The sequence below is a fragment of the Mirounga angustirostris genome, unplaced genomic scaffold, assembly GCF_029215605.1.
Source record: "Mirounga angustirostris isolate CCGP_5_RB_7025 unplaced genomic scaffold, mMirAng1.0.hap1 SCAF_6, whole genome shotgun sequence".
In the NCBI taxonomy this organism is placed as follows: Eukaryota; Metazoa; Chordata; class Mammalia; order Carnivora; family Phocidae; genus Mirounga; species Mirounga angustirostris.
Window position 1 is genome coordinate 5,556,267 of NW_026991714.1, and position 12,232 is coordinate 5,568,498.

A 12,232-nucleotide genomic window follows, 5' to 3' on the forward strand; every position below is an offset into this window, starting at 1 on the left:
TGATGGTCTTTTTTTGCTGACATCTGGGGGTTTAATGTCTTAACTGCCCTTTGCCCTGTGATACTGACAAATGCTTTGTGGTTAATTGCCTTAGTTTCAGACAATTTGCAGAAGTCATTTCTGCAAAGGTGTCAAAGCAGAACGTTAGTGTGGTCCTGTCTAAACTGCAAAACAGGGTGTTAGTGCTGTTTTATTTTAGCTGTCCTGACTCCATACTTTTTTGCTGGGGACCCTGGCCCTGACTACCTGTCCAACTAACTCCTAACAATAAGAATTTCCTGAAGGAGTAATATGTGGGGTTAGGGATGTCTACATGGTCAGAGCTGAGTTTTAAGACAAATCCGGCCAAAAAAATCATTCAGACCAAAGCACTGCAGATTGCTGCCTCCTTTGTTTCCCTCCTTGGGATTATCTGAAATGATTTTTTTTTTTCACTGAAACTCTCATACTCCCATTTGAAATGTTTTCCCTTCTTTCTTCCCCTTTCTTTCTCTGACCTCAGGCCTTGGCTAGACTCTGCTTTTCCCTCCTGCTTATTTTTAAGATAAACCCTGGTGATAAGGGGCTTGACTTAATATCTTGTTTGAGTTTCAATGTGATTAATTTCCATCAATTACGGGCCCTACAGGTTACTTTGAGGAGAGAGGCCACTGTTGTTCCCGCAGTGGGACCACTGCAGGTTCACCCGTAAAGCCCCAGGCTCCTGGTACCTACCTGTCATCTCCTTACATAGGGGATGGTGGGTTCTGTGACTGGTATTGGGTTTGGATTGTGGAACTCTAAATACGGGACTTGATCATAAACTCCACAGGCAAAATCATCAGTAAATGTTCACAGCATGTTGCTGTAGTCAATTACACCTCCCTAACCCCACCTCCCCAGCTGCAAATAATCACTTTCTACTTTCATCGACCCACCCCTTTTACCTATAGTTTCTTTCATGGGATTGCTACTTTCTTTGTTGTATTTATTTATTTACTAATTCTGCTAAGGCTATAAGCTTCTTGAGGACAATTACATGTTTGTATCTTTGAATCCCCTATAGCACTTTCACACACTCTGGCAAAAGATTATATATATATATATAAATATATATAACTATCTATATATAAAACTATATAGTATATATTATATTTTGTTATATATATAACTTTAAAGTTTTATATATATATATAACTTATATATGCAAAACACTTGGGACTTAAGAAAAAGGGAATGAGAATTAAATATTATATATATAAAAATATATATAAAATATAAAATATATATAACATATATATAATATATATAACTTATATACATATATAAAATGAAATTATTTAAAGAGCTAAGTGAAAGAGGCATTCATTGGATTTGTTAATGTGAAATGCCAGAGGGCCACAGTGGGATCAATGACGGGAAGTTCAATAGCAGAAAACTGTATTTTATTTTCTTACTTTTAAAGATTTTATTTGTAAATTGTCTCTACACCCAACGTGGGCCTTGAACTCACAACACTAAGATCCAGAGTCACATGCTGCACTGACTGAGCCAGCCAGGTACCCCCAGAAAACTATATTTTAACATAACAACTTTCTAATGATTAAGCTGTTCACTAAATGAAACTTGAGTTTTGAGGTATCTATTACTGAATGTGTTACAGCAGAGTCTTGAACACCAGTGGCCCTAAGTGTTGCCGAGGAGATCCCTGCACTGGATAGAAAATCAGGTCTGAGAGCCTCTCTGGTCTCTTCCAGTCCAAAAGTCTATAAAAGTGCTTTCATTGTCAAGTATTATAGAAATGCAAAATAGTATTTTCATTTGATGAAGAAATAAGTGAATTTGTGCTATTTAAATCCTGAAAGAAGTGCAGGAGTGCTAAATATAAATGAGATCTGAATATTAATGTAGCTGAATGTTTTATTGTAGGAGTTGCTCTAGGCTGTCTCCTTCACTCCTACCCCCCACAAAAAAAGAGACTCAAGAACTTTTTCATTTTCTGTTCCTTTCTCATTCCCTTTTTCTTCCTTAAGTCACAAGTGCTCTGCAATTGACTGCAGTGCTTGGGTTCCTCAAAACTATACATATGCACACACACACGTGTGTGTGTGTGTTTAAAAATCAAAGCAAGCTTTCCCCCACCCCGGGTTCTTCTAGCTGTGGGTGTCATCCACATAGCCTTGAAACAAGGAACAAAAGAGCGTTGTGTTTGACTAGTGGGCGTCCAGCTCAGGCGGCAGCTCAAGCCCAGGGACTGTAGGGCACAAAGCTAACCCAGGTGGTTAGAGGAGGCTCCCTGGTCTTGGGATGGTGGTCTGCATCGTTCTCACGCTCCTTCCTCAACTTGGGTCTCAACTTGTGTGTCTCTGCATTGGCGAAGCTTCCCACTGGAACGGGATGGAGCCCGTTTCCCTGGGTGCCTTGGCCGGCCTACGGGGGAAGGAGGTGGAGCGGAACTAGACTGAGAAGTCCCTGGTGAAGAATCAGGGCAAATCAGATGTTCAGTAGTGCGAAACAAAATGAATTATGTTCACAGGTAAAATGCACACTGTAGAGTCTGAGTCAGCGCCATTTATGCCGAACCCCTGGCAAATTCTGGTGGAAGCCAGCCGAAGGAGACCGGGCAGAGAGGAGTCAACCAGAGGAAACCAAGAGTCTGAACAAAGCTGCAACCCAGCCGCTCCCCATCCTTTATAAAGAGCTGGTGTTGTCACGTGATAGAGACCACGCCCTAAGGCGGCGGGGACGTTGGGCGTCACTTCCGTCCAGACCGGAACTCAAGATGGCTGCGCTCTTGTTGAGGTGACTTTAGCCCGGGGCTGGGAGCCGGTGTCCGCGGCCCTCGGGAGGCCTGCACTGCCCCTTACGTCTTGCTGACGGCGGTGTGTCCCGTGCCTGGGCAGGGAAAGGGCCCACGGTGTGCGTGCCGCGCGCTGTGGAATCCTAGGGCCCCTTCTCTTTCCCCAGTCGCTCCCGTACTCGGGGTCCCTGGCCCGTTATCTCGTCCCTACTCCCTACCGACGGGTCGCACGGTTGTCGCCCTTTCCACTTCCCCCCACTTCCGGTACTTTCGCCCCAGATGGCTCTCGGGGCCGCACCCAGAGCCAAGCTCGGAGAGAGTAAAGTTACGATTTCGAGGTCAGCGGATCATCCGCTAGGACTTCGAGGTCTTATTCAGGAATTGGGCCTCGGGGAGAGGGATCTTGGTGTGCTTTGTCTTTGCTTGTAACTTCTGCAAACGCTAGTTGCTGGCAATGAGTGTGCACTGCGTTCCTAACGGGCCCCGGGCGGAGGGGACAGGAAGCCTTGGATCCCTGTCGCGCTGGCGATTAGCAATAGCGCTCATAGCGGTCGCTCTAGTGGCCCACAGCAGCCCGGGGAATTCAATTTTAGTTTCTCTTTTTACTTGGGGAGAGAAGGAAGGGGGAGCGGATGTCTCAGTTTTCCTATACGAGGTCATTCACTGTCCGGGGAAGTACCCTAGATTTTCTTCCATTCTGAGCTGTCCTCTTTCTAGGCTCCATTCTGTATTCAGAGCCTTTGTAGACACAGCGACTTAAGTGACTTTAGACAGTCCTGGTACAAATGCCGGCTTAGTTTCGTGCCAGGCCTATTTTTGGAAAATATTTGTTATGGAAAGTTAGTTTTAATGTTGTTGAGATTTAATTCCTGATTTCCCCAAATGTCTTCTCATTTCTCTTTCCACTTCAGTCACCCAGTATAAAAATAGAGGGGCTTTATTTAGTTTTTCTCTGTGACAAAACGATCCCTCTTGGGAGTTGAGATCAGGAATGGGTTATCTTAATCGATCATTTTTCTCCCTGTCCCTCCTTTTCTTTTTTTCCTAAGGTGTGCCAGGGCCAGTCTTGCCAGAACTGCATTTTTTATTCCAGGTAGTTTTACCATAATTGAATGATTTTGAATTCTTTGATATATCACATTTTGGTAGATGTCAGGGACTTTTGGTAGAATTAACATTTAGCTTGAAATGATCATATTGGTTCTAAATAGTTCATCTTAGGAGTTTCAGGATTATTGTTTAGAAGCTGACAATTATCATACTCATTAAGTATGTCCAGACAGTATCATTTTGAGATGTGTAGTATGGTCACCACTAGGATTCAATGCCAAGAAATAGATTTCTTTTTCATTAGAAGTAATCTGAAGCTCATGGGAAGGGTACCTCTCTCTTCTTTTCTCACAAGGGCTTTCTGAAGAGGGGACATAGGGAATTAAATTTTTTTTTTTAAGATTGATTGATTTAGTTTAGAGAGAGAGCAAGCACGTGCGCGGGAGGGGAGAAAATCTCAAGCAGACTCCCTGCTGAGCACAGAGCTGGTCGAAGTCCCAGGGCTCAGTCTAGATCATGACCTGAGCTGAAATCAGTTGGACGGGAGTTGGGAGTTAGACGCCCAACCCATTGAGCGACCTAGGCGCACCCCCCCCCAATTTTTTTTTCTGATTGAAGTTCTGAGTCAAATTCCATTTCACTACAGGGATTTGGAACTGTTCATAATGTGCTGATTTAGCCTCAAAGGAAAATACCTTCTAGGCAATTCTAGGAGCTGGTTTCTAGTTCTGGTATTGTCACGAATTCCATTTATTTTGGACAAGTCAAGGTCACTGATTCCATAATTGTGGTTTCCTCATTTGTGAATGAAAATAGCAATAATTTGGGCCCACTTAAAAGAAGTATTGGTTAAACATTTTTAATGCTTGGCTAACTAAAAATTATTAGTTCTCAGAGTACTGTATGTCATGGCTTTTGAATAGTGCTCTATAATTTGTATACTCCCTAAACAGTTCACAGACTAGCCAGGAATAAATAACCTGCTGAGTAATGCAAGCTCTTTTGGCACTCACTCAAGGAATGACTTGCCAAAGCCAAGACAGAGATAGAGAACTGAGCTGAGAACAGCTAGGCTTCTGTCTAATAAAGTTCATGCTGCTTAAGCACAAAGTCACCAAAAGTCATTAACTATCTGCACGTTGCTCATCATATAAAATGCTACATGTGAAACACCTCTAAAAATGAGGTCTAGCTTTAAATATATAAGACAGCTTTTTAAAATAAGCATATTCCTTTACAAACCATTTTTTAGAGCCTCTTCTATGTGTCGGACATTATTATAGGTGTTCTAGACACAAAGCATTCCAGTCCTATCCTTGAAGAGCTCAGGCTAGCATAGGAGATAAGTAAATAGATTAATTATTAAGCAACATAATAGGTGTTGATACAGAGTTATGAAGAAGTGGTGTAGAAGCAAGGCAGGTGCAAGTAAGGCTAAAGAAACGGTGAAGTCGCCATCTAGGAGTTGTTGGGTTTTGAAGGATGAGTTTGTCAGAGAGGGAGGTTCCACTCTACAGCACAAGCAAAGGCATGTGGTCCTAAGAAGGCATCCTCTGTCTGGGTGTATGTAGTATAATATTGGGTGTGGTAGACATACAAGGGGCTGAAGGGAATTTGTAGGATAATGGGTCCAGAGAGTTGGTTTGGGCTGTGTTGAGAAAGGCCTCGTTTGGCTATCATATGGACCTTATACTGCAAGCAGCAGGGAACTGTTAAAAGACTTTGGGGTAGAAGAGCAGTGAAATCAGCTTTATTTTTCAGTAAGTTAGCTTTGGTAATATTGAATGATAGGGAAGAGAGAGTTGCTAGGGAGACCAGTTGAGGAGCTCCTCTTATAGTCTTCTTTGTGAGAAATGAAAAGGATAAGGACTAAAACAATGGACCGAAGTTTCCTGGATAGTACTGATAGGATTGGGTGATGCCTCTCATATATATGGGGGGTGAGAGACAAGAAGAAATCAGGGGTGTCTTCTCTTGTAGCTTGGGAGTAGGTTGGGTGCTAATAGCCATTAATGAGAACTTTTGTATACAAAAGATTGCTTGTCATCCTGTCCTTCAAAGTTATACATCTATTTTAGTGTTGCTCTTACCCCAGTCCTTTCTTTTTTTTAAAAAAAAGATTTTATTTATTTGACAGAGAGAGAGATAGCGAGAGCAGGAACACAAGCAAGGGGAGTGGGAGAGGGAGAAGCAGGCTTCCTGCCAGGCAGGGAGCCCGATGTGGCACTCGATCCCAGGACCCTGGGATCATGACCTGAGCCGAAGGCAGACGCTTAACGACTGAGCCACCCAGACGCCTTTACCCCAGTTATTTCTAAAACTTTTTTGGCATACCATCAGATCAAGTTTAGAGGTCGTATAAGAGAAACTCATTATATTGTAGTCACATCTTGTTTTGGACCAAAAATGGTTTTATTTAGTTTGATCACATAGACTTGGCTTTGAATAACTTCTGTTTTTTTCCAAAAGTCAAATCCATTTTCAGCAGATGAATATTTTTATCACCACTGAGGGTTTTAAAAAGAATATGATGTGAATTCTAAAGACCTTGGGGAGACCAATGAAATATTAGTAATATCTTATGTATATGGGCGATATTGCTGAGATAGTGAGAATGCCTTTCTGTACATATTCATATGTAATCCTCCCAGCGACCAATCAGGTAGGTCTTATCAATCCCATTTCATAATGAAAAAGCTGCAGCTCAGTGATTCTGTAAAGTTACACAACTTATGCAGAACTGGAACTCCAATATGACTTTTTTATTTTAATGTTCTTTCTGCATCACTTGTTGCCCCAGTCCAGGGAAGAGTTTCAGAAATGATTTGAGCAGTGATTACATTTTTGGGTAGACATGTGTATTGTATTTAGAAGGGACCAATACTAATGAGAATGATACATTCTGGCTTGTTATTTAAAAATAAAGTACTATTACCTTTTAGCTATAACATATAAAGCCCAAGTCCTTGGTAGAACTTTTCAGAGTTCCTGGTTTCACATGAAAGGCAAGGATAGATACCTACTTTTGTCATGTTTCAAATAAGGCTATGGAGTCGGTGCAACTAGTTTCTGTTAGGGCCTTGTGGAAAGCTTACATTGGTATTTGTCTGGGAAACAATAGAACTAGACAGAGAGTGCTGTAGATTCCAACCCACATCTGCAAACTCTTGCCGGGTAGCTGGGTGACTGGACCTAGCCTGGTGTGAGGAATGCATGCCCTGCAACTCCAGAGCCACAATTGCTTCAATTGATTGAAGACATTTGTTCCCACTTCTCCTTTCTGGGAGTCTTGGGTACACAATGTCAGTATTCACCTCTTGCCTCCAAAGCTGGAAAGAAGGAAGAGCTGAAGGAAGTGTTGATTGGATTATTTTGCCTTCAAATAGTGGACCCTTCTACTGTCCTAGTGTAAAGCATAGGGATTTTGAACTGTTTATGCATCTAGTATCAGTGGTGTGGGGGACACCATGAGCTTTTTTTTAGAAGATCATTGGATCTCAAGGAGGTTTTATATCGCACAGTGCCTTACATATAATAGATATATGTAAACTTTTGTATAATCGATGTATTTTTAATTTTAATCCCACTCGTGTAACTTTCTTAAATACTTTTGGAAAGATTTTAGATAATAATGTGAATAAAGGGGTGTAGTGGTCGTTTTTTCATAATGCTGTGTGAACTCTGGATCAGTTAAATTCACTTTCCATAGAATGCCTGGGCACATCTTAGTTTTAGACTTGAAAAGCAGTTTTGGTACTGATGTATATCTTTCAAAAATAGCAACTTTTTGGTAGAAAACGTGTATCCTCCTCACGTAACTCTTCACTGGTCAGGGGAATCTTTGCGTTCCCATGCTTTTTGCATGATTAGAGACTTTTTGACTTGAAGTTCATCCAGCTTGTCTGGAACTTGGTGGTAGTTCCTAAAATGATAGCTTAATATTTAGAACCCTCTTTCTACAAACTCCTTATTCTTCTTAATTCATCCATTTGTAGCAGTTAACTAAGGTGTATTCTTATTCTTGTTCTTATTTACCCCTGTCTTTTACTTATTTATTTATTTATTAAAGATTTTGTTTATTTATTTGACAGAGAGAGAGACAGCCAAAGAGGGAACACAAGCAGGGGGAGAGGAAGAGGGAGAAGCAGACTTCCCACCAAGCAGGGAGCCCGATGCGGGGCTTGATCCCAGGATCATGACCTGAGCTGAAGGCAGACGCTTAACGACTGAGCCACCCAGGCGCCCCTACCCCTGTCCTTTAACCATCACCTAACTTTTAAAAAAATGACATTCTTTGTTGAACATTATCAACTGATTATTCTTTTATCTTGTATTATTCATGTTCAGCTAAAACGTTATTTTGATTTGTAGGTTATATATGTGATTATTCTCCAGTTATTTAAAGTTGTAGCTTTCCAGCTAAAAAATAATCTCAAGGACATTGATACTGTCCTTGTTTTCATCTTACTAATTTTTCCCTCCACTCCTAAATCTAACATGGTACAGAAATAGAGAAGTTGATAAACTGAGGTTGATCTCTAAATGTGTGTTGACTCTTCATTCTCTCTCTCTCTCTTTTTTAAAGATTTTATTTTTAAGTAATCTCTACACCCAACGTGGGGCTTGAGGGATACAACCCCGAGATTCAGGGTTGCAGGCTCTACCCACTGAGCCAGCCAGGCGCCCCCCCATTGACTCTCTATTCTCTTGCAGACATGTTGGCCGTCATTGCCTCCGTGCCCACCTTAGTCCTCGGCTCTCTATCAGAAAGTAAGTTTCTAAATTTGTGGAGGTCATTATGACTTAACTTTTCTTCCCTCAGGGAACAGCAGTGGGTTGTTGGTTTGGATTTTGGGGGTACGTATGAAAGAAGGAAGTTGCAGATGGTTGGCTGAAAATTTAATGATTGTGGTCACTATTTTTCTCATCTGGTAATAGAAGGATGGATAAGAATATTAAACTTTAAATTTGAGAAATATTTTATACTTTCAGAAAAGTTGGAAGAATAGTACAATGGAGTTCTATATACATTTCACCTAGATTCATCGGTTTTTAACATTTTGCTGTGTTTGCTTAGAGTTTTATGTATTTTAGGTTGTGTTTTATGAAATTGTTATTTTTGTTGGTCAAACCTGGTCTAATATTGACAATTTAGTGTGGTCAAGGCTGATGTATATTTAATTACTGTTAGTATTTTCTCTGAATTCTTTGAGATGAAACTGCAGACACCATGACACTTTACTTCTAAATACTTCTTCTAAGAACAAGAACATTATCTTATATAACAGTATAATTATACAAACACAATTATCAAATTCAGGAAATTTAACATTGAGGTACTTTTATCCAGCATACAGTTAGTTTTCAGATTTTCTTTTTGTCCAATATAATGTACTTTATAGAAATACAGTCTTCCTGTTCCCCATTCAGGAGCTAATTAGGCTCACACATTGTATTTATTTGTCATATTTCTTTAGTATCTTTTAATCTGGAACTGCTTCTTAGCCTTCCTTTGTCTTTTATGACACTGACATTTTTGAAAAATACAGGCCAGTTTTTTGTAGACTGTCTCTCAAGTTGGGTTTGTCTGACCATTTCCTATAATTAGAGTCAGTTTACCCATTTTTGTCAGGAGTAATACTTAAGTGATGTATATTCTCTGTTACATTCACATCAGGGGGCATGTGATCATTTGAATAAGAGAATGTCTGCTAGGTATTTTTCCACTATGAAATTACTGTTCTTTTCTTTCTGTAATTAGTAAGTAATCTATGGGTAGGTTATATTTTCTTGAGGAGGATGGAGTCATGTTTAATATGGGTACATAATAAATTGTTGAACACAGCTGTTCAACACTTGGCCTCAACCCAACCCAGTGACAAGGGAAACCAAGAAGCTGTTCAGAGGTACTGAGCTGATCCAGTTTTTGATTTTTGAGAACGTGAAAGGGAGGGAGTCTTGACAAAACAGATGAGAGCAGATGGTGATGTAGGAGACAGCACCCGTGGCCTGGGGAAAGGGTGATCCATTTGTGTAAATGGTTTTGAAATATTGTCCTTGCTCTGCTGTGCAGCATGAAAGAAGCTGAGCTTCTGTTGCAGGACCTGTGTGTTTGGGGATTAGAAAGAAGAGTTCTCTCCTCTGATATGACCTCACTGGGTGATTGAGGTTATTAATAACTGTGTCAGACTTGGCATAGGGACAAGGGGAGTGGATGAACATGTTTTCCTTCTGCAGTGGGCTCATCCAGCCCAGCTTAGAGCTTAGCTTTTTTTATTTAACTTTTTGTTATGTAAAAACTTAAGCCAAGTTTACTTTTAATCATTTTAAAAGCTTCTCGTTTTATTTTAGTGCTGTTCCTTTGGGAACCACAGCCAAGGAAGAGATGGAGAGGTTCTGGAATAAGAACACTGATTTAAACCGTCCTCTGTCTCCTCATATCACTATCTACAGGTAAGGTCTCTGGAACTGGGGAGTCTAGAAGTAATGGGTGAAGGTTCTGGAGGTTGGGCCATTGCGTCTCTGACTATTTCCCTCAGGCCTTTTATATAAGAAGACTATTTTCTGTCTTCTGTCCTTAGAGGGTAATTTATCCTGTAGAACTACCATTTGGAAAATTCTGGTGGGTCAAAATGTAATTCCCATTAATTGAAAAACATTATTTTGAAACAGTTTCAAATTTACATAAATGTTATAGAAACAATACATTGAATTCCTGTATAGCTTTATGCACATTCCCAACTTGTTAGCATGTCCAGATGATTTAAGATCAAGTGCAGAGATGATGTTCCGTCAGTCCTATAATGCTGCTGTAACAAGTTAGCACAAACTTTGTAGCTTAAAAGAACACACTTACTGTCTTAGAGTTCCATAGGTCAGAAGTCTGACGCAGGTCTCACTGGGTTAAAATTAAGGTGTTGGTAGGGCTGCATTCCTTTCCGAAGGCTCAAGGGAAGAATCTGTTTCCTACCCTCTTCTAGCTTCTAGAGGCTACTCTGAGTTCCTTGGCTTGTGGCCTCCTTCCTCCATCTTCAAAACCAGCAATGATGGGTGGTGTTCTTCTCCCTCCCACCACTTCGACCCTGCTTCCATTGTCACATTTCTTCTCCATTCCTTCCTGTCAGCCTCTCCCACTTGTAAGGACCTTTGTGATTATGTTGGGACCATCCAGATAATCCAGGATAGTCTACTTAGCCTAAGGTGAGCTTATTAGCAAACTTAATTTCATCTGCAACTTTAAATTCCCCTTTGCCATTTAAGGTAAAATACTCACAGGTTCCAAGGAGTAGAATATGGACATGTTCAGGGAGGTCGTTATTCTGACTACCACAAACCCTTAATACTTGAGTGTGTGTTTCTTAAATTCAAGGACACTCTAGGAGCGCCTGGGTTGCTCAGTTGATTAAATGCCAGACTTCTGATTTTGGCTCAGGTCCTGATCTCAGTCAGATTGTCAGTCAGGGTCGTCGCATCGGGCTGTGTGCTGAGCATGGAGGCTGCTTGGGATTCTCTCTCACCCGCTCCCTCTCCCTCTGCCCCTCCCCGCCCCCCCCCCCTCAAAAAAAAAAAAAATTCAAGGACACTCTGTAGTACAGCCATCACAATCAGAAAATTAACTTTGACCCAATGTCACCATCTAATCCTCAGATCCCATTCAAATGTTGTCACTTGTCCTAATAATGTCCTTTATAGGTCCAGGATCCAAGCCAGGATCATGTATTGCATTTAGTTATCTCTTTAACTCTTTGATCTCCTTCAGTGTATAACAGTTTTTCAGTCTTTCCTTATCTTTCATGACCTTAACATTTTTAGAATGTTCCTGTTTGGGTTTGCCTGACGTTTTCTTGTGATTTATTCATTTTTGGTAGGAATACCTCTGAGGTGATGCTGTGCTCTTTCCCTGCATGGGGGGGGGGAGGTAGCTACACATGATAATGATTTATATCCCATTACTGGCGATGTTGACTTTTATCATTAGTTAAGATGTGCCTGCTTAGGTTTCTTCATCTATAAAGTTAATGGATAAAGATACTGTGTTTATTAATTGTTAACTATTTTGTGGTGAGACTTCTGCCCCCCATCTGTTGATGATACTTACCATCAGCATTTATTAGTTATTACTAGGAGTCAGTTATTACTATGTTGGTTGCCAGATTATATTTTTTCTAATTCCATCATACCCTCTAGATTTATTTATAAATTAATTAATTAATAAATAGGCTAAAGCTTGCTTTCTTTATCAGTACAGACTCAAGGATTCCTAAAAGGAAAAACTCATTTCTCCTCTACTCTTATGACACCAGCTAAAGGAAAAATAGCACTGTTTCCTCTCTGCTTTCAGTACTTCTAACATCAAATGTATGGAGGTTTTTCCCACACCAGCCAGTTTTCCAACTCTGTGGA

The 12,232-nt window shown here is 40.7% G+C and overlaps 1 protein-coding gene across 2 annotated transcripts in view; it reads left to right on the forward strand.

Annotated features, from left to right (window-relative positions):
* Positions 1 to 2,626: 2,626 nt before the first annotated feature.
* Positions 2,627 to 12,232, forward strand: part of SDHC (succinate dehydrogenase complex subunit C) — a 34,038-nt gene continuing 24,432 nt past the window's right edge. The window contains exons 1-3 of one of the 2 annotated variants that reach the window (XM_064593809.1): positions 2,627 to 2,781; positions 8,543 to 8,599; positions 10,181 to 10,282. In XM_064593809.1, coding sequence (XP_064449879.1) covers positions 2,762 to 2,781; positions 8,543 to 8,599; positions 10,181 to 10,282 — 179 coding nt within the window. In that variant the 5' untranslated portion in view covers positions 2,627 to 2,761. The remainder of the gene's footprint in view (positions 2,782 to 8,542; positions 8,600 to 10,180; positions 10,283 to 12,232) is intronic. The other variant, XM_045876773.2, reaches the window with a different exon arrangement.